At 45.7% G+C, this 19390-nt stretch overlaps 1 protein-coding gene across 1 annotated transcript in view; it reads right to left on the bottom strand.

The window, feature by feature from the left end:
• Positions 1-226: 226 nt before the first annotated feature.
• ST6GALNAC2 (ST6 N-acetylgalactosaminide alpha-2,6-sialyltransferase 2) overlaps positions 227-19390 on the bottom strand; it is a gene marked incomplete at its 5' end in the record, with an annotated part of 144511 nt that continues 125347 nt past the window's right edge. The window contains 3 exons of the mRNA XM_029597497.1: positions 227-1146; positions 3771-3870; positions 17986-18069. Coding sequence (XP_029453357.1) covers positions 973-1146; positions 3771-3870; positions 17986-18069 — 358 coding nt within the window. The remainder of the gene's footprint in view (positions 1147-3770; positions 3871-17985; positions 18070-19390) is intronic.

Here is a 19390-nt window from a genome sequence, read left to right as displayed (position 1 = left end):
AAATCTGCCAAATTGTAAGTTTTACACAACACCCTGTGCTCAACCACAATGGCACCAGCTCCCATAGCAAGTTCCTCTAGAAAAAAATCATGTTAACAGCGAGGAATGCACACAGCTATGAAGATGATAATGCATGCATTGACAAGACAGTTGTTTCTTCAGCAGTAGGAAACATTTAATCTAAAGATAAGTAAGGCGTATAGTGGCCAAACAGTGTCGAAGTACAGCAGGTCTCTTCCTGGCAGCTATCTAGTGACCCCAGGCTCTGGAGAGATACTTGCTTATTACTGAATTTCTTTTTTTTTTTTACTTGTATGCCTCTGCATTGTAAGTCTGTATGTTTTTCATTTCAAATCAACACTGCAGGTGCCAGAATGCATTACACACCATGTCAAAAAGCCAGGACTGGCTCAAGTGTCTCTCCAGAAATTGGGCAGATTGGATACATTGCTCCAGGTCTGAACCACAGATGAGAAACACAGACACAGCTTTGCAGAGAATTGTTCCTACATAGTTGCGAAATGACCATGAGTATACAGAGATTAAACAGCATTGTTTAAGAAAATTAAGTTCTGCCTTCTCTCTCTTTGGTTACATGTTATTTCGTGAGGAACATGTCGTGGGCTTAAAAGCAGGGAGCATCCAACCATTGCTTACATGTTCTTAAGCAAGGAGCTATACCTTAGTTGCTGCCACACAGCAAGCTGAGTGCTGAGACTGGAACCATAGGGATGACTCGAAGATCAGAGTTCATGCTTCTGCACGTGTCCATTGCTGCCCAAAGATTTAAATCAGAAGAGGTGAGTTTACAAGTGCCTTGCAGCCAGACAGGCTCTGGAAGTCCCATGGTGGCAATGGTGCCCCCTTCAGTCATCATTTCATCTTGTATACTCTGGCCATGAGGCAGGAAGGCACCAGGTAACAGATGAGAACCAGGCCCTAGAAAGTGCAGGGAAGCTTCCCTCGCGCCTCTCACCCTCTCCGCTGGTACAATTTCAGAATGCCATGCTGGTGCAGGCCTTTCCACAGCTTGGACTCCAGCAACATGTCGTGATTGGAATAAAACACGAGAGGATTCTTCACACGGTCATAGTAGTGGTCTGAAAAGTTTTTGTAGTGGTCAGTAATAAATCCATATGCACTGACCTGAGAGAATTAAAAAAAAAATAATTAAATTTTGAGTAAATAAAGCCAAACTCCAGGCTCGAGGCAGTGAAACAACTGGCCTGATAAGGCAGCCATGTAGCAGGCGATCTATGCGCAGGGGGAAAGATAGCCCCAAGAGAAACAGCTGCTTGCGGAGGGTGGGGCAGGCTAGAATGCTTTGGAATTTGCATGGTACAAAACCTCTGTATGTGTATTGCTCACTAAGTTTACTGTTGGAGGAATGAATTTCCATTGCAGGTTCTGCACTCCTGGGCTTTCATTACAAGACATAAGGAGCTGGTTCCTCTACATTTCAGCACCAAAAGTACAGAAAAAAGCAAGGCAGTAAAGAAAGAATTCGGTGTGCATGAAAAAAAAAATCATTTGTTTTTAGCACTTTTTTTTGTTTTTACAATGCACACTTTTTCACAATGTGCACTATTATTTATTTTTTTTTTTACTAGGGGTATGTACAGAAAATAATGTTTAGTTCTGTATGTCGTTCCATGTGCAGTTTTTTTTGGGGGGGGGAGTGCTGTGTGTTTTTTTTTTTTAAATACAGTGTACTATTTGTAAATACTGTGCATTATTCGCAAATAGAACGCAACAAAAAGACCCTATAGATTATATTTATCAATGCTGTGCACTATTATTATATATAGATTATATTTATCAATGCTGTGCTGTGTTCTATTAGGCGAGCACTCAAGACTTGCCTAATAGAACACAGGTCCTGCATTTCCACAGGTCGGCTGACAGCTCCTTTGACATCCCATTGTATACAATATCAACATACCTTTGATGACTTAAAGGTGTGTGTGTTAGAACAGCTATCCCCAAATTGGAGAGGAGGGGATTTTAACACCCGGCTACTACGCGCAGAACAATGGTGGATTCACAGACTTCAGACTGTTGAACCTACTGGTCTAAATTCAGCACTTGAACTCCAAGTTTTTTTATGACAATATCTTTTTATAGACATTGAGGATCACGCTAGCAATTCAGTTTTAAATGATCGGCTTGAGCTCTCTGAATTGTTTACAGATCACCTTGACAACGATGGTTGAATGCATCATCACGCCTGAAAAGCGTGGGCTTTTTAAAGAGAAAACAGTTCGGACTCCGCTCTGTCCCACATATTGAAATATTTCCTTGGAGACGTTCGCGTCCGTGAAGAAGGTTTGTGCTGTGACATCTTGAGTTAATTTTTTGCTATATTAAAAATTTTTTGCAATACTGATTTAATTTTCTACAAATTTACAGCATCAGTCCTGTGTTCAATTTTGAAATCACTCCTGAAGAAGCGATATCATTATCGCGAAACACCGGCCGTTGTCGGGATCTATATTGATGTTTCAAGACACGGATGTAGTTTGTTTTTTTAAAAATTTGGGACTGTGAAATTATTGGTTATACACTTTCTCACAAGTTGGGACTTTAAAAATATTGCTTCAAATCAAAAAAATACGCCGCAAGTGACGAATAGTCCGGACGGCAAGTCACAAGACTGCCGTTGTCAGGCTTGCTGATGCGGCTTTCTTCAATAGAAGATATTGTATAGGTGGCACAGCATTGATAAATATAATCTATAGGGTCTTTTTGTTGGTTCGGTTTTGATAGATAAGACTTCTCTTGGCTCTTTTTTTGGTTTGGTTATTCGCAAATAGTACATGTTATTTTCTGAAACCAATAAACAAGAAAAACCCATCTCACAGACCCCATGAATCTCTGGAGACCTGTCCCACCTCCCCTTCCCCCCACCCCCGCTACCCCTGGAGGCTGCCGTTTTCCTCTAATATGTAATATTTATTTTAAAAAAAAATGTGGTGACAGGTCCCACCCTGCAATCCCTTCCCTTTGTTAAAGCAAAGCTCCTCTCTCCCCTACAGCCACTAAGCCAACCTAGCCTACCCTCCAGGACTCACCAAAATGTTCTTAGTGATCTAGTGGGGGCCTGGGTGCAAACCTTACACGCCCAGGCCTGGTGGCTGCCATTATTCAAAATGGTGCAGGCTACCCTTTGCCACCATCATGTGACAGGGGATACTGATGCCCCCCCCCCCCCCAGACCAAAAGGAATGCTCCTGCATTGCTCCTCGGCCTCCACTAGACCACTAGGGATACTCTTGGACCCCCTCTCGACTGCCAGGGATGTTCTGGTGCGTCCAGGGTGGAATGGTCAGGAGGATGTGCAAGGACGGGCTTGGGGGGTGCCGGCTACCAGGGACGGGAAGAGAGGGCCCTGCTGTAACAAAGGGGAAGAACAGAGGGTCTGTGACCAGATTTTTAAAAAATAAATATTGCATTTTTGGGGGAAACTGCCACCTCTAGGACACACAATCTTTTATTAGTTTTTTTTTTTGCCATTTCAGATGCGAAATGACACAGAACAATCCAACAAAAATCATTGGTATTTTTAAATTGTTTTAAAAATGACAGCAGATCCCTAAAGAAAATGAAAAAGAACATACCCCAACTCCTGTAGCTAAGGACTAAACCTAAGCCCTACAAAGAGCTGTGCATTACTGGCAAAAAGATCATTTCTGTCTTGTGCTGTCCATATTTGCTTCTTTTTCTACCTTCCACAAGAAATCAAATTAACATCGCCCATGAAGGACTCTCACCTGGTCACAGGTATGAAGGGCTGTTAGCAGCATCAGGGCGCCAGTGCTAGGCATGTACAGGTACCCATTCTTGGACTTTATTAGATTGGATCTCAAAAATCTGTGAAAACAGATAGGAAGGGACTAAAATGTGTGTGCACGTTGGAAGAAAGGTGGAAGCGTGTTCCATATGGGCCATAGAGGAGACATGGAGGGAAAAAAGAAAAGGGTAATCTGCATGGCACACAGAAAAGGTTAACAGTGCATTGCACAGAGCAAAGGCTAAGAGTGTGACAAAGAGAAATCCAACTATACAGCTAAAGCAGAGAATGTCCAACAGGTGGAGGGGTGTCTGGAGTGCCCAAGTGACAGTGTGAGCAGCCAACTTGGTAGGGGGACATATGATTTATACAGTTTATTTGGATTCTGCATATGCTTTGAGATACACAAATGCGGGGGGGGGAGGGGGCAAGGGATAAGGAGACTAAAAATTCCATTTATAAGCTGGTAAGGATCTTGCTAATTACATAAGAACATAAGATCTGCCATACTGGGTCAGACCAAGGGTCCATCAAGGGTCCCGTTTCCAACAGTGGCCAATCCAAGTCACAAGTACCTGGCAAGAACCCTAACATTAGATAGATCACAAGCTAAGAACATAAGAAATTGCCATGCTGGGTCAGACCAAGGGTCCATCAAGCCCAGCATCCTGTTTCCAACAGAGGCCAAACCAGGCCACAAGAACCTGGCAATTACCCAAACACTAAGAAGATCCCATGCTACTGATGCAATTAATAGCAGTGGCCATTCCCTAAGTAAACTTGATTAATAGCCATTAATAGACTTCTCCTCCAAGAACTTATCCAAACCTTTTTGGAACCCAGCTACACTAACTGCACTAACCACATCCTCTGGCAACAAATTTCAGAGCTTAATTGTGCGTTGAGTGAAAATCTTTTCTCCGATTAGTCTTAAATGTGCTACTTGCTAACTTCATGGAGTGCCCCTTAATCCTTCTATTATTCGAAAGTGTAAATAACCGAGTCACATCTACTCGTTCAAGACCTCTCATAATCTTAAAGACCTCTATCATATCCCCCCTCAGCCGTCTCTTCTCCAAGCTGAACATCCCTAACCTCTTCAGCCTTTCCTCACAGGGGAGCTGTTCCATCCCCTTTATCATTTTGGTTGCCCTTCTCTGTACCTTCTCCATCGCAACTATATCTTTTTGAGATGCGGCGACCAGAATTGTACACAGTATTCAAGGTGTGGTCTCACCATGGAGCGATATAGAGGCATTATGACATTTTCCGTTTTATTAACCATTCCCTTCCTAATAATTCCTAACATTCTGTTTGCTTTTTTGACTGCTGCAGCACACTGAACCGACGATTTTAAAGTATTATTTATTTATTTATTTAAATGGTTTTATATACCGACAACCGTTTGCACATCGTGTCGGTTTACATGTAACTAACAACCAAAGTATATATAGGCATTGCCTTTACAAAGAACAGTAAACAGTAAAACGCAGTAACGGAGCAACAACTAGATAAATTAGGAATGGGGGATTCAAATAGGAGTGACATAGGAGGGGGGCAGGGAGGGGTAAACAATAACAAAACGGGGAAAGGTTATGCACAGGGTTTGGCGAAAAACATTTGTTATGTACAGGTTATATACATGGTTATATAACCCTGTATACAACACTCGTGGATATGAGGTTATATACATGGTTATATAATATTCTTTATATACAAGGTATAGTGAGGGGAGGAGGGCTAGAGAGGGCAAGTGTTAGGAATGGGTCCTGCAGGGGGAGGGTTAGTAATTGATGATGAAAGGGGGTAGGCTTGGAGGAAGAGCCAGGTTTTAAGTTTCTTTTTGAAGTTAGGTGTGGAGGTTTCGGTGCGTAGGTCAAGAGGCATGGAGTTCCAAAGGGTGGGGCCTGCGAGGGAAAGGGCTCTGTTGGTTGTGGAAATGAGTCTAGTGGATTTTATGGAGGGAGAAATTAGAGTTCCACGGAGTGAGAAGCGGGTAGGTCTTGTGGAGGTGCGAGGGAGGAAAGGTGGGTTTAGCCAGTTGTAATGTTCATTGGTAATGCTTTTGTGAATGAGGGTTAGGGTTTTGTAAATAATTCGTGAGTGAATGGGAAGCCAATGGAGATCAATGAGGGTGGGAGTGATGTGATCTTTCTTATTTACATTAGTGAGAATGCGTGCAGTAGCGTTCTGAAGGAGTTGTAAAGGTTTGATGTAGGTAGCGGGGAGGCCAAGGAGGAGAGCGTTGCAGTAATCGATCTTTGAAAAAATTATAGATTGGAGTACAGTACGGAAATCAGAGAAATAGAGAAGGGGTTTGATTTTTTGAGGGTTTGTAATTTGAAATAGCAGCTACTGAGAATAGATTTGATGTAAGGTTTGAAGGTGAGTTGGTTATCGAGTATAACACCCAAGTTTCGTGTGTTGGAGGTAAAAGTGGTAGAAGAGAGGGTAGAGGGTATGGGTATTGGCGAATGTTTAGAAGAGATGAGAAGGAGTTCAGTTTTTTGGGGATTGAGGGATAAGTGCATATCAGTGAGGAGCTGGTTGATGGAGGAAAGAATAGTGTCCCAGTTTTGGAGTGCGGAGAGAAAGGAATTTGTGAAGGGGATGAGGATTTGCACGTCATCTGCATAGATGAAGTGTGTAACCCCAAGGTTGGAGAGGAGGTTGGTGAGAGGGAGCATATAAATGTTAAATAGGGTTGAAGAGAGGGAGGATCCTTGGGGGACACCACAATCGAGATTAACAGGTGAAGATACAAAGTTGTCAGTGATGACTGTGTAGCTACGATTTTGGAGGTATGACTTAATCCATAAAAGAGCAGTACCGGAGATTCCTATGCTGATGAGGGTGTTGATAAGGATGTTATGATTGACGGTATCAAAGGCGGCAGAAATATCCAGCATAGCAATGAGGTAGGCGTTACCAGCGTCCATTCCTTTGATAATGGTATCTGTTAGGGAGAGGAGAAGGGTTTCTGTACTGAGATGTTTTCGGAAACCATATTGTGTTGGTTGGAGTATGTTGGATTGTTCAAGGTGGTCAGGATCTAGGCATCCACTATGATGCCTAGATCCTTTTCCTGGGTGGTAGCTCCTAATATGGAACCTAACATCGTGTAACTATAGCAAGGGTTATTTTTCCCTATATGCGACACCTTGCACTTGTCCACATTAAATTTCATCTGCTACTATTGCTTATTAATTACCATCATAGCAGTTTATGGATTTTACCTCGAGGAACTTATCCAAACCTTTTTTAAACTCAGTTACACTAACTGCGGAAGCCACATTCCAACTTTGGTGTTTTCACAAATTAATTTTTGCAATATTTTACTGGTGGGATTACCTAACTCATATGCAGTTGTTAGAAAATTCTGCTGCCAGAGTATTCCTGAGAATCCCGCCATTTGAGCATATCACAACAACTTTGGTGTCTTGTAACTGGTAGCCAGTTACATGGAGAGCGCCTTTTAAATTGCTTGTTATAACTCATAAAACTATTGTATGGAGAGACAACGTGCATTTTAGCAAACAATATTATTCCTTATGATTCTAAAAAAGTATTGCGTTCTGCAGGGAAAAGCTTGCCTTCCTTGCATACTGCGAGATTACAGTCGACTCATGAGCGTATGTTTTCACATGCCGTCCCTGAATTATGGAATGGCTTGCATGTAGATATACGAGAAGAAAGAGATATTAATGTTTTTAGGAAAAAGTTAAAGGCCATGTTTTTTAGGGAAACAAGTTTATAAAATGTGTTAACCTGACTTGTTATTTGTTTAAGTATGCATGTAATGTACATTTTTAATCATGGATGTTTTAATGCTGTAATCCGCTCTGAACAAAATTTTGGCACTGCAGAAAATAAGTCTTGTATAAATAATTGGATTGTGATAAGAGGAGGTCCCATAAGGGGGTCTGTGCATGAGCTGCTGTTTCTTATTATCATTATCAATGATCTGGAGGAAAGAATAAAGTGGCAATGCTGATGTTTCTGCACTGACAGGACATCGCAGGACTCGCTGATAACCCAGACAAATGGGCAGAGATGTGGACAATGCGCTTTACTGAGAACAGACCTGTGGTGATGCCTTTGAGGCACAATAAGTAGGTGCAATATACTTTGAATGGGATAGAATTTGTAACACTAACAAGGAAATCGAGAAAGCTATATATTCATTGATAATAAATTGGGAGAAAAAGTACATAAAGCCAAGTAGCAGCAGTTAAAGATGGGTGTCTATTGTATTGAACAAAGCTGGAAGCAATGCTCAAAGAGATGCCATCATTCTAGTGTAGATGGCTCTTGTCAGAATACAATTGGATTTCAAGTTTCAGTTTTGGGAACCTCCTCTTCCAATTAATAAAAAAGGTACAAAATAAGGATCACTAGGTTGATAAAGAGCATAGAAAGTCCAATGATAACGCTGAAGGGAATTAATGGCAACTCCTTGCTAATTGTCCTCATTGACCAGAATGTTGCTGGTGAGAACCTCTTGGTAAGAAGCCGATAGCACTGACCAGGCCCTATGTATGCTGAAAGATGTCTAGACTGGGCACATTTTGCGGAAATATTTAAATTACCCTATAAAAACATATCCCTGTATAGTCCACTGATCCTACAAGAAGTGATCACTTCATGCCAGAAGCAAAAACTCAATTGACAGGCAAATAGATATCACTATATTTAGAGGAAGGCATTTGTAACTCAAGAGCAGTGAAATTCCAGAATGTTTAATTCTTAGTGGAACACAGAATTTGGTGAGAGAGGTAACGGTGGTGGGGCCACTTGGCAACAGTGATCATAACATGATCAAATTTAAACTAATAACTGGAAGGGGGACAATAAGTAAATCTGCAGCTCTAACACTAAACTTTCAAAAGGGAAACTTTGATAAAATGAGGAAAATAGAAAAAAACTGAAAGGTGCAGCTGCAAAGGTTAAAAGTGTTCAACAGGCATGGACATTGTTTAAAAATACAATCCTAGAGGCACAGTCCATATGTATTCCACGCATTAAGAAAGGTGGAAGGAAGGCAAAACAATTACTGTCATGGTTAAAAGGTGAGGTGAAAGAGGCTATTTTAGCCAAAAAACATCCTTCAAAAACTGGAAGAAGGAGCCATCTGAAGAAAATAGGATAAAACATAAGCATTGGAGAAATTACTTACCTGATAATTTCGTTTTCCTTAGTGTAGACAGATGGACTCAGGACCAATGGGTATAGTGTACTCCTGATAGCAGTTAGAGATGGATCAGATTTCAATCTGACGTCAGCCCTAGTACATATACCCCTGCAGAAAGTGCAACTCTTCAGTATTCTCGTCGAATAGCATTGTGGATATATGTGTGACTGAATAACTTGTATAACTTGTATAACTTGATTAATTTTATAACTTGGTTAACTTCATTAACTTGAACTGGTTAAATTGGTTATAGCTGGAGACCGCCAGTGCCCTCAACCAGGAAATGTTGATACCCGGTAGGATGGGTGTCCTTATTGGAGGGAAAGCTTGGCTTACCCGTGAATAACTTGCTCTCGGGGATGTCGCCCGAGGATTCCATGAATGACAGCAACCGTGGGTGGGATGCTGAGTCTATCTGTCTACACTAAGGAAAACAAAATTATCAGGTAAGTAATTTCTCCATTTACTAGTGTGTAGCAGATGGACTCAGGACCAATGGGATGTATAAAAACTACTCCCGAACCGAGTGGGAGGCTACCCAGGGCCCACTTAGTACTGCCCTTGCAAATGCTGTGTCCTCTCGAGCCTGAACATCCAGGCGGTAGAACCTGGAGAAGGTGTGGATGGAGGACCATGTCATCGTCCGATATATCTCGGCGGGTGACAGCATCATGGTTTCCGCCCAGGACACTGCCTGGGCTCTAGTGGAATGGGCCTTGACTTGTAAAGGCGGCGGCTTGCCTGCTTCTAAGTAGGCTGCCTTGATAACTTCTTTGATCCAGCGGGCTATGGTTGCCCGCGAGGCCACTTCCCCTTGCTTCTTCCTGCTGTGAAGGACGAATAGATGGTCCGTCTTTTGTACAGATTCCGACCTTTCCAGGTATCGGACTAGGAGTCTGCCGACGTTGAGGTGGCGCAGGCGGCAAGATTCTTCTGAATCCTTATGCTCATCTGGCGATGGTAGCAAGATGGTTTGGTTGAGATGGAAGTGAGAAACCACTTTGGGGAGGAAGGATGGGACCGTGCGTAACTGGATGGTTCCTGGAGTGAGTCTGAGGAACGGCTCCCGGCAGGACAGTGCTTGTAGTTCGGAGATACGACGAGCCGAACAGACTGCCACCAGGAAGGCTGTTTTCAATGTTAATAGTTGGTAGGACAGGCCGCGGAGAGGTCTGAAGGAGGCTCCTGCTAAGAAGTCTAACACCAGGTTGAGGTTCCATAGAGGCACCGGCCACTTTAGGGGTGGTTGGATCTGCTTGACTCCCTTCAGGAAGCGGGAGACATCCGGGTGAGAGGCAGGCTACCGTCCTCACTCTTGGTTCCGCAGCATGACAATGCGGCCACCTGTACCTTGATGGAGTTGAGAGACAATCCCTTCTGTAGACTGTTCTGTAGGAATTCCCCTCTGTAGACTGTTCTGTAGGAATTCCCCCAAAATCGTGGGAATTTTGACTACGCATGGGATGATGTCACGGTCCTCACACCAGGCTTCGAATACTTTCCAAATCCTTATGTATGTTAGGGATGTGGAGAACTTGCATGCTCGGAGCAGGGTGTCAATTACTACCCCCGTATCCGCTCTTCCTCAGGAGAGTCCTCTCAATGGCCAGGTCGTAAGAGAGAATCGAGCTGGGTCCTTGTGGAGGATCGGCCCCTTGTTGGAGCAGATCCCTGTGTGGCGGTAGCGGAAGAGGGCTCCCTGTCAGTAGCCTTCGCATGTCTGTGTACCACGGCCTTCTTGGCCAGTCCGGGGCCACCAGAAGTACTGGTCCCTTGTGGTGTTCTATCTTGTGGATGATTGCGCCCAATAGGGGCCACAGTGGGAAGGCGTATAATAGTTTCCTGTGGCCAGGTCTGTACCAGGGCATCGATTCCCTGTGACTGAGGTTCCCGACTGCGGCTGAAGAAGCTGGGCACTTGGGCGTTGGACCGGTTTGCTAAGAGGTCCATGGTTGGTGTTCTCCAACGGCTTACTATCAACTGGAATGCTGTGGTCGACAGTCTCCATTCTCCGGGATCTAGACTTTCTCTGCTGAGGTAATCTGCAGCGACGTTGTCTTTCCCGGCGATTTGGACGGCTGAGATCTCTCAAAGGTTCGCTTCCGCCCATGTCATTAGGGAGTCTATTTCCAGGGACACCTGTTGGCTTCTGGTTCCTCCCTGGCGGTTGATGTAGGCCACTGTTGTGGCGTTGTCAGACATGACTCGACTGATTTGTCTCGGAGTCTGTGACCGAACCATAGGCAGGCTAGTCTGACTGCCCATGCTTCTAGGCGATTGATGTTCCATCCCGACTCTTCTTTGTTCCATTGCCCCTGGGCAGTTAGCTTCTGGTAGTGTGCTCCCTATCCCCATAGGCCGGCGTCCGTGGTGAGCAGGATCCAGGTTGGTGAGGACAGCCTCACTCCCTGGCTCAGATGGCCTTCTTGTAGCCACTATCGTAGTTGGGTCCAAACTTTGTCCGGGAGCTGGAAACGAACGGTGTAGTTCTGGGACAGCGGGCTCCATCGTGACAGTAGAGAGCGCTGTAGGGGTCTCAAGTGAGCTCTTGTCCATGGCACTACTTCCAGTGTGGATGCCATGAGGCCGAGGACTTGGAGGTAGTCCCATGCTGTGGGACAAAGCTCGCTCAACAGGGTTCGCAACTGGGTCATCAGTTTTGATCTCCTTGTTGGTGTCAGAATGACCTTGTCTTGTTTGGTGTCGAACCGAACTCCTAGGTATTCTAGGGATTGGGAGGGCTGCAAACAGCTCTTGTTTGTGTTGACCACCCACCCGAGGCTCTCCAGTAGAGTTTTGACTCTGTTGGTTGCCTGGTGACTTTCCTCTGGGGTTTTCGCCCTGATCAGCCAATCGTCCAGATAGGGGTGTACGAGGATTCCTTCCTTCCTCAATGTTGCTACTATTATCATCATGATTCTGGTGAATGTCCGGGGTGCTGTGCCTAACCCAAATGGTAGTGCCCGGAACTGGTAGTGATGGTCCAGGATCGTGAAGTGTAGAAAACGCTGATGCTCTTGATGGACCGGAATGTGCAGGTAGGCTTCCGACAGATCCAGGGATGTAAGGAATTCTCCCGGTTGTATCGCCCTTATGACTGAGCGTAGGGTTTCCATGCGGAAGCGAAGAATCTTCAGGTGGCGGTTGACCGACTTGAGATCCAGGATGGGCCGGAATGTCCCTTGTTTCTTGGGCACAATAAAATAGATGGAATAGTGTCCAGTTATTTATTTGTTGTGAGGGCACCGGTGTTATAGCCTCTAAGACGAGTAATCTGGTCAGTGTAGCTTCCACTTCCATCTTCTTGGAGGGGTCGTGGCAGGGGGATTCCACAAACTTGGCCGGAGGGATGTGGTGGAAATCCAGATAATAACCCTCTCGAATTATGGCTAGGACCCACTTGTCCGAGGTTATCTCGACCCATCTTTGGTAGAATAGGGCAAGTCTGTCCCCTATGGCTTCTTCCCTTGGACAGGTCGGCTGATTTTCATTGTGGGGTGCAGCTGGGACCGGGCCCCGAGCCAGCTCCCCTTTTATTATGCTTGTTCCGAAAGGACTGGCTCCTGCCTGCGAGGCAAGCCGTTTGATATGTGCTTCTGTATGGGTTGAAGTGCTGTGATCCTCTGCCCCTAGATGTTCGGGGGAAGGGTCGCTGGTTTTTCTTATTCCTGTCGCCGGTAGCTGCGGCAGTGGGGATTCACCCCATTTGTTGGCTAGCTTCTTTAGTTCGCTTCCGAACAGGAGGGTTCCCTTGAAGGGCATCCTTGTGAGTCTCGTTTTGGAGGATGCGTCGGCCGACCAGCTTCGGAGCCAGAGTTGTCTTCTGGCCACCACAGCGGATGACACGCCTCTAGCTGCAGTGCGCACTAGATCAGAAGCAGCATCCGTGAGGAATGATACTGCTGGTTCAAAGGCTTCCCCAGGAGTGTTGTTCCTTGTCTGTGACAAGCAGGCATGTGTCACCACGGCACAGCAGGCCGCGATCTGTAGAGACATAGCGGAGATGTCAAAAGACTGAAGATGGATTCCAGACGTCTGTCTTGGGCATCCTTGAGTGCTGCTCCTCCCTCGACTGGGATGGTAGTGTGCTTCGAGACCGCGCAGACCATGGCATCCACTTTCGGACATGCCAGGAGATCTTTGGCAGCGGGGTCCAGAGGGTACATGGCTGCAAGGGCATGCCCCCCCTTTGAACGTGGTCTCCGGGGCTTCCCATTCCAAGTCAATTAGCTGCTGGACAGCTTGTAACAGTGGGAAATGATGGGAGGTCTGACGGAGTCCCTCTAGGAGGGGATTCGTCTTAGGTTCCCCCAATGTACTTGTGCCCAGGATAGCGAGCTCTTTCAGGCTGTGTGTGACTAGGTCTGGAAGCTCGTCTTTGGTGAAGAAACGCCTCATGTTTCGGTGGGGTTTGGTCCCTGGAGGGAGTTCCCCTTCCTCCAGGGGTTCTGAATCGCCTTCTGAGTTGTCCGTGTCCTCGAGGGTGGGGCTTCTGGGCGGTGGAGGCACTTCTTTGGGTATAGAGGGTCCCGGGATGTTGAGGTCCTCTGGCAGAGGCTGTGGCCGTGTTATCGGAGGCCCCGGCTGCATGTGGACGAAGGTATGCAGGCCTTTGAAGAATTCCACCCAGGAGATAGATGCTGGGTCTAAATTAAGAGGCGCTGTGTACCTGGGGAGCCCCGTTTGAGGGAGGCTCCTGCTGGGGGACGCGAGGTCCAGCGTACTGTTCGAGAAGCTGGATCCCGGCACCGGCTGGGAAGGGCCATGGGCCGAATCCCCCAGGGCCTCCTCGCACTCTATACACAGGGCTGTGGCCTCCTCATGCTGCGCACCTCTGATGTGGCATGCTGGGCAAAGGCCCTGAGCCTTGAGCTTCTTCTTCGGTGGTGCCATGGCTTGTGCACGTAAAAAATACAGGGATCGGGCGGCCTAGTTATGTGCTCCGGTGCGTCGAGGTTGTGTGTGTAAGTTGGATGCGTGCTCAATAAGATGTGCATGCCGCTGTGTGCATGGGCCAAACTTATGCGCCCGGCACAGTATGCGTGTGGTTGGGCGCGTTGCTATGCGCACGGCAATTATGTACGTGCCGATGTGCGCACAAGAGATTTGTGCGCACGGCTCACCTCTGTGCGCACGGGTCGGGACAGCGGACAGGGCGGCAAATAGGTCAAAATGGCGACCACCTTGGAGGTTCTCCACGTGGGAGGACCCCTGAATCTGACCGGGGCCTAGCCCTGCTAGGGCTGATCAACCCGGAGGCACTGGCGCCGGCTGGCAACCTGTGCGACTCTTCGAACTACGGAGACCGGAGACTTTAAAGAAGTTTTCTACCTTACCTTGTCTCAGCGTTTCTCGGTCTCGTTCTGGGCGGTCTCCAGCTGCGGGGGGAGAGGGAAAATACCTTCATTGCCGAGCTCGAAGTTGCACCTGCTGCCTCTCAGCCTCACCCATTGCTGGGGGCTAAGTCCACGCCGAGGGTCGGCTGCCGGACCAAGGCCAACCTCCGAGGGATCGCGGAAATCACCTCGGGAATTCTAAACTGGGGGAGGGACCCAAAGGGTATCACCGCAGGAGAGTGGGGCTCATCTGTAGAGGTAAGATTTCTTGTTTTGGGTTTCTTTGGTAAATTACTCTAACGCTGTGCGAGCGTGCATAGAGTCCCCAACTGCTATGGAGATGGAAAATACTGAAGAGCTGCACTTCCTGCAGGGATATATGTACTAGGGCTGACGTCAGATTGAAATCTGATCCGTCTCCAACTGCTATCAGGAGTACACTATACCCATTGGTCCTGAGTCCATCTGCCACACGCTAGGAAATGTCAAGTTAAGTGTAAAACATTGATAAGACAGGCGAAGAAAGAATTTGAAATGAAGTTGGCCATAGAGGCAAAAACTCATAATAAAAACATTTTAAAATATATCCAAAGCAAGAAACCTGTGAGGGAGTCGGTTGGACCATTAGATGACCGAGGGGTTAAAGGGGCTCTTAGGGAAGATAAGGCCATTGCAGACAGACTAAATGAATTCTTTGCTTCCGTATTTACTAATGAGGATGTTGGGGAGATACCAGTTCCGGAGATGCTTTTCAGGGGTGATGAGTCAGAAATCACTGTGAACCTGGAAGATGTAGTAGGCCAGATTGACAAACTAAAGAGTAGCAAATCACCTGGACCGGATGGTATGCATCCTAGGGTACTGAAGGAACTAAAAAATGAAATTTCTGATCTATTAGTTAAAATTTGTAATCTATCATTAAAATCATCCATTGTACCTGAAGACTGGAGGGTGGCTAATGTAACCCCAATATTTAAAAAAGGCTCCAGATGCGATCCAGGTAACTATAGACCAGTGAGCCTGACTTCAGTGCCGGGAAAAATAGTGGAAACTTTTCTCAAGATCAAAATCGTAGAGCATATAGAAAGACATGGTTTAATGGAACACAGTCAACATGGATTTACCCAAGGGAAGTCTTGCCTAACAAATCTGCTTCATTTTTTTTGAAGGGGTTAATAAACATGTGGATAAAGGTGAACTGGTAGATGTAGTGTATTTGGATTTTCAGAAGGCATTTGCAAAGTCCCTCATGAGAGGCTTCTAAGAAAACTAAAAAGTCATGGGATAGGAGGCGATGTCCTTTCGTGGATTACAAACTGGTTAAAAGACAGGAAACAGAGAGTAGGACTAAATGGTTAATTTTCTCAGTGGAAAATGGTAAACAGTGGAGTGCCTTAGGGATCTGTATTTGGACTGGCGCTTTTCAATATTTATTTATTTTATTTATTTGGCATTTTTTATATACCGACATCCGTTTGCACATCGTATCGGTTTACAATTAACTTAGAACTAATAGGCAATGCCTTTACATGGAACGGTAACTATAGTTAACAGAGAAACAAGAAACAATTAAAAAAAGAGGAAAACTAATTTACAAAAAATTTACAAGAAATAATCAGTGACAATGTAACAAAGATTTCAGATAACAATCATGTGGAGGGATTGGAGGACAGGTAGGCCTGTAGAAAAAGCCATGTTTTTAGTTTTTTTTTTTTAAATTTAGGAGTGGATGTCTCTGTGCGCAGATCTGGAGGGAGGGAATTCCAAACAGTGGGGCCTGCGAGGGAAAAGGCTCTATTCATTGTGGAGATCAGTTTGTAGGGTTTGATAGAGGGAGTGCGGAGTGTTCCTTGAAGGGCAGGACGGGTGGGTCTTGTGGAGGAGCGAGGAAGGGGGGGGGGGGGGCAGAGCCAGTGGAGGTTTTCATTAGTAATGCTCTTGTGGATGAGGGATAGTGTTTTGAAAAGGATACATGATTGAATTTATAGCCAGTGGAGCTCGATGAGGGTTGGTGTGATGTGGTCTCTTTTTTAGTGTTAGAAAGAATACGTGCTGCGGCGTTCTGTAGGAGTTGCAATGGTTTGGTGTGGTTGGAGGGGAGGCCGAGGAGGAGAGCATTACAGTAATCGATTTTGGAGAATATGATAGACTGAAGCACTGTGCGAAAATCCGAGAAATGCAGTAGGGGTCTGAGTTTTTTGATAGTTTGTAGTTTGAAATAGCAGTCACTTAAGATAGATTTGATGTAGGGTTTGAAGGAGAGTTGGTTGTCAAGAACACCACCCAGGTTACGGGTGTGTGAGTGGAAGGTAGTGGAAGAGTGAGATAGGGGAACAGATGGAAAAGGGAGTTTAGTGGAAATGATAAGGAGTTCTGTTTTTTGAGGGTTGAGGGCAAGATGCATGTCTGTGAGGAGTTTGTTGATGGCGGTAAGGCATGATTCCCAGTTTTGGAGAGCGGATTGGAGAGAGTCAGAGAAGGGGAAGAGAATTTGCACATCATCTGCGTAGATGAAGTGTTTGATGCCAAGGTTGGTGAGGAGGGTGTTGAGGGGAAGCATGTAAATGTTAAATAAGGTAAAGGATAGAGATCTGGAAAGGAATACGATGAGTGAGGTTATCAAATTTGCGGATGATACAAAATTATTCAGAGTAGTTAAATCACAAGCAGATTGTGATACATTACAAGAGGACCTTGCAAGATTGGAAGATTGGGCATCCAAATGGCAGATGAAATTTAATGTGGACAAGTGCAAGGTGTTGATATAGGGAAAAATAACTCTTGCTGTAGTTACACGATGTTTGGTTCCATATTAGGAGCTACCACCCAGGAAAAAGATCTAGGCATCATAGTGGATAATACTTTAAAATCGTCGGTTCAATGTGCTGCGGCAGTCAAAAAAGCAAACAGAATGTTAGGAATTATTAGGAAGGGAATGGTTAATAAAATGGAAAATGTCATAATGCCTCTATATCGCTCCCTGGTGAGACCGCACCTGGAATACTGTGTACAATTCTGGTCACCGCATCTCAAAAAAGATATAGTTGTGATGGAGAAGGTATAGAGAAGGGCAACCAGAATGATAAAGGGGATGGAACAGCTCCCCTATGAGGAAAGGCTGAAGAGGTTAGGGCTGTTCAGCTTGGAGAAGAGACGGCTGACGGGGGATATGATAGAGGTCTTTAAGATCATGAGAGGTTTTGAACGAGTAGATGTGAATCGGTTATTTACACTTTCGAATAATAAAAGGACTAGGGGGCATTCCATGAAGTTAGCAAGTAGCACATTTAAGACTAATTGGAGAAAATTCTTTTTCACTCAACGCACAATAAAACTCTGGAATTTGTTGCCAGAGGATGTGGTTAGTGCAGTTAGTGTAGCTGGGTTCAAAAAAGGTTTGGATAAGTTCTTGGAGGAGAAGTCCATTAATGGCTATTGATCAAGTTTACTTAGGGAATAGCCACTGCTATTAATTGTATTAGTAGCATGGGATCTTCTTAGTGTTTGTGTAATTGCCAGGTTTTTGTGGCCTGGTTTGGCCTCTGTTGTAAACAGGATGCTGGGCTTGATGGACCCTTGGTCTGACCCAGCATGGCAATTTCTTATGTTCTTTTGCCAACAGAGAAAGCCGTGAACATTTTGACAGTGGGAAAGGACATCTTCCTTACCTGTCCCGAAGATATTGCAAAAAGTCTGGATGCAGTAACTTGAATTTCTTTGCTGATGCCTGGGGCCCAAAGTACATTGATGGCCTGCAGCAGAAAGGATGAAATACCTATTAAAGTAGCAGAGCAAAAAAAACAAAACAAAAACAAAAAACAGTAGCAAGGCATGCAGTATCGGGCGGATTTTAAATGCCCTGCTCGCGTAAATCCGGCCGGATTTACACGAGCAGGGCCCTCGCACGCCAGCGCGCCTATTTTGCATAGGCCGCTGGCGAGCGCAGAGCCCCGGGACGCGCGCAAGTCCCGGGGCTTTTTTAAGGGGGCATGTCGGGGGCGTCGCCAAATGACGCGGCGTTTCGGGGGCGTGACGAGGCATTTGGGGGGCGGGCCTGGGGGCGTGGTTTCGGCCCGGGGGTGTTCCGGGGGCATGACCGCATCCTCCGGAACATCCCTCGGGTCTGGTCTTGGCGCGCTAGCAGCCCGCTGGCGCGCGTGGATTTACGTCTGCCTCCGGCAGGCGTAAATCCATGGATAAAGGTAGGGGGGGGGTTTAGATAGGGCTGGGGGGGTGGGTTAGGTAGGGGAAGGGAGGTGAAGGTGAGGGGAGGGCGAAAGAAAGTTCCCTCCGAGGCCGCTCCGATTTTGGAGCGGCCTCGGAGGAAACGGAGGCAGGCTGCACGGCTCGGCGCGTGCAGGCTGCCCAAAATCGGCAACCTTGTGCGCGCCGATCCCGGATTTTATAAGCTACGCGCATATCTTATAAAATCCAGCGTACTTTTGTTTGCGCCTGGTGCGGGAACAAAAGTACGTGATCGCGCTATTTTTTAAAATCTACCCCTATGGATTCAGGAGAAGCAGAAATGTGAGTTTTGCATTTCCAGTTCCTTAAGCAAAATGACTTGTCTAAGAACCTTAACATGTATTAGCTTTAATGTGTATACATATGTGACCTTTTATTGATTGTTAATTACGGATAAGCTTTGTTCTGAGCCTGCTTCTGTTTTTTTTGAAAGATTTTGTACTATTTTAAAGTGAAAATGCATTAAAGAATAAAAACAAGCAAACAGAAAGAACAAAAAAAAAAAAGAGGACAAGACGACATGAACTTCTTGAATATTTCAGTAGAGAGATGGAGTGACGCAAATGCAGCGAGCATGGAGGCTGTGTGTCCATTTCTTTTGCCAGCCTTCTTTTGCTCAGACTAAGGGATCTCCCAGTTTGGATTTGGATGCCCTTTTGATGCTGGGTGAGGCAAAGCATCAGACACAGATAGGCCTAGTATACATTTTCTGTGCAATATTACTATCAAAACTGTTCATTTTCATAACGAGGCAAATGTATATGTGGAGTTTGGAGAGAGGAAATGGAGGTAGGGTTGCCAACTGGCTCCAGATTTTCAGGACAGGTC

The sequence above is a fragment of the Rhinatrema bivittatum genome, chromosome 4 (genome assembly GCF_901001135.1).
Source record: "Rhinatrema bivittatum chromosome 4, aRhiBiv1.1, whole genome shotgun sequence".
Taxonomy (NCBI): domain Eukaryota; kingdom Metazoa; phylum Chordata; class Amphibia; order Gymnophiona; family Rhinatrematidae; genus Rhinatrema; species Rhinatrema bivittatum.
This window is presented reverse-complemented; position numbering and strand designations above follow the sequence as displayed.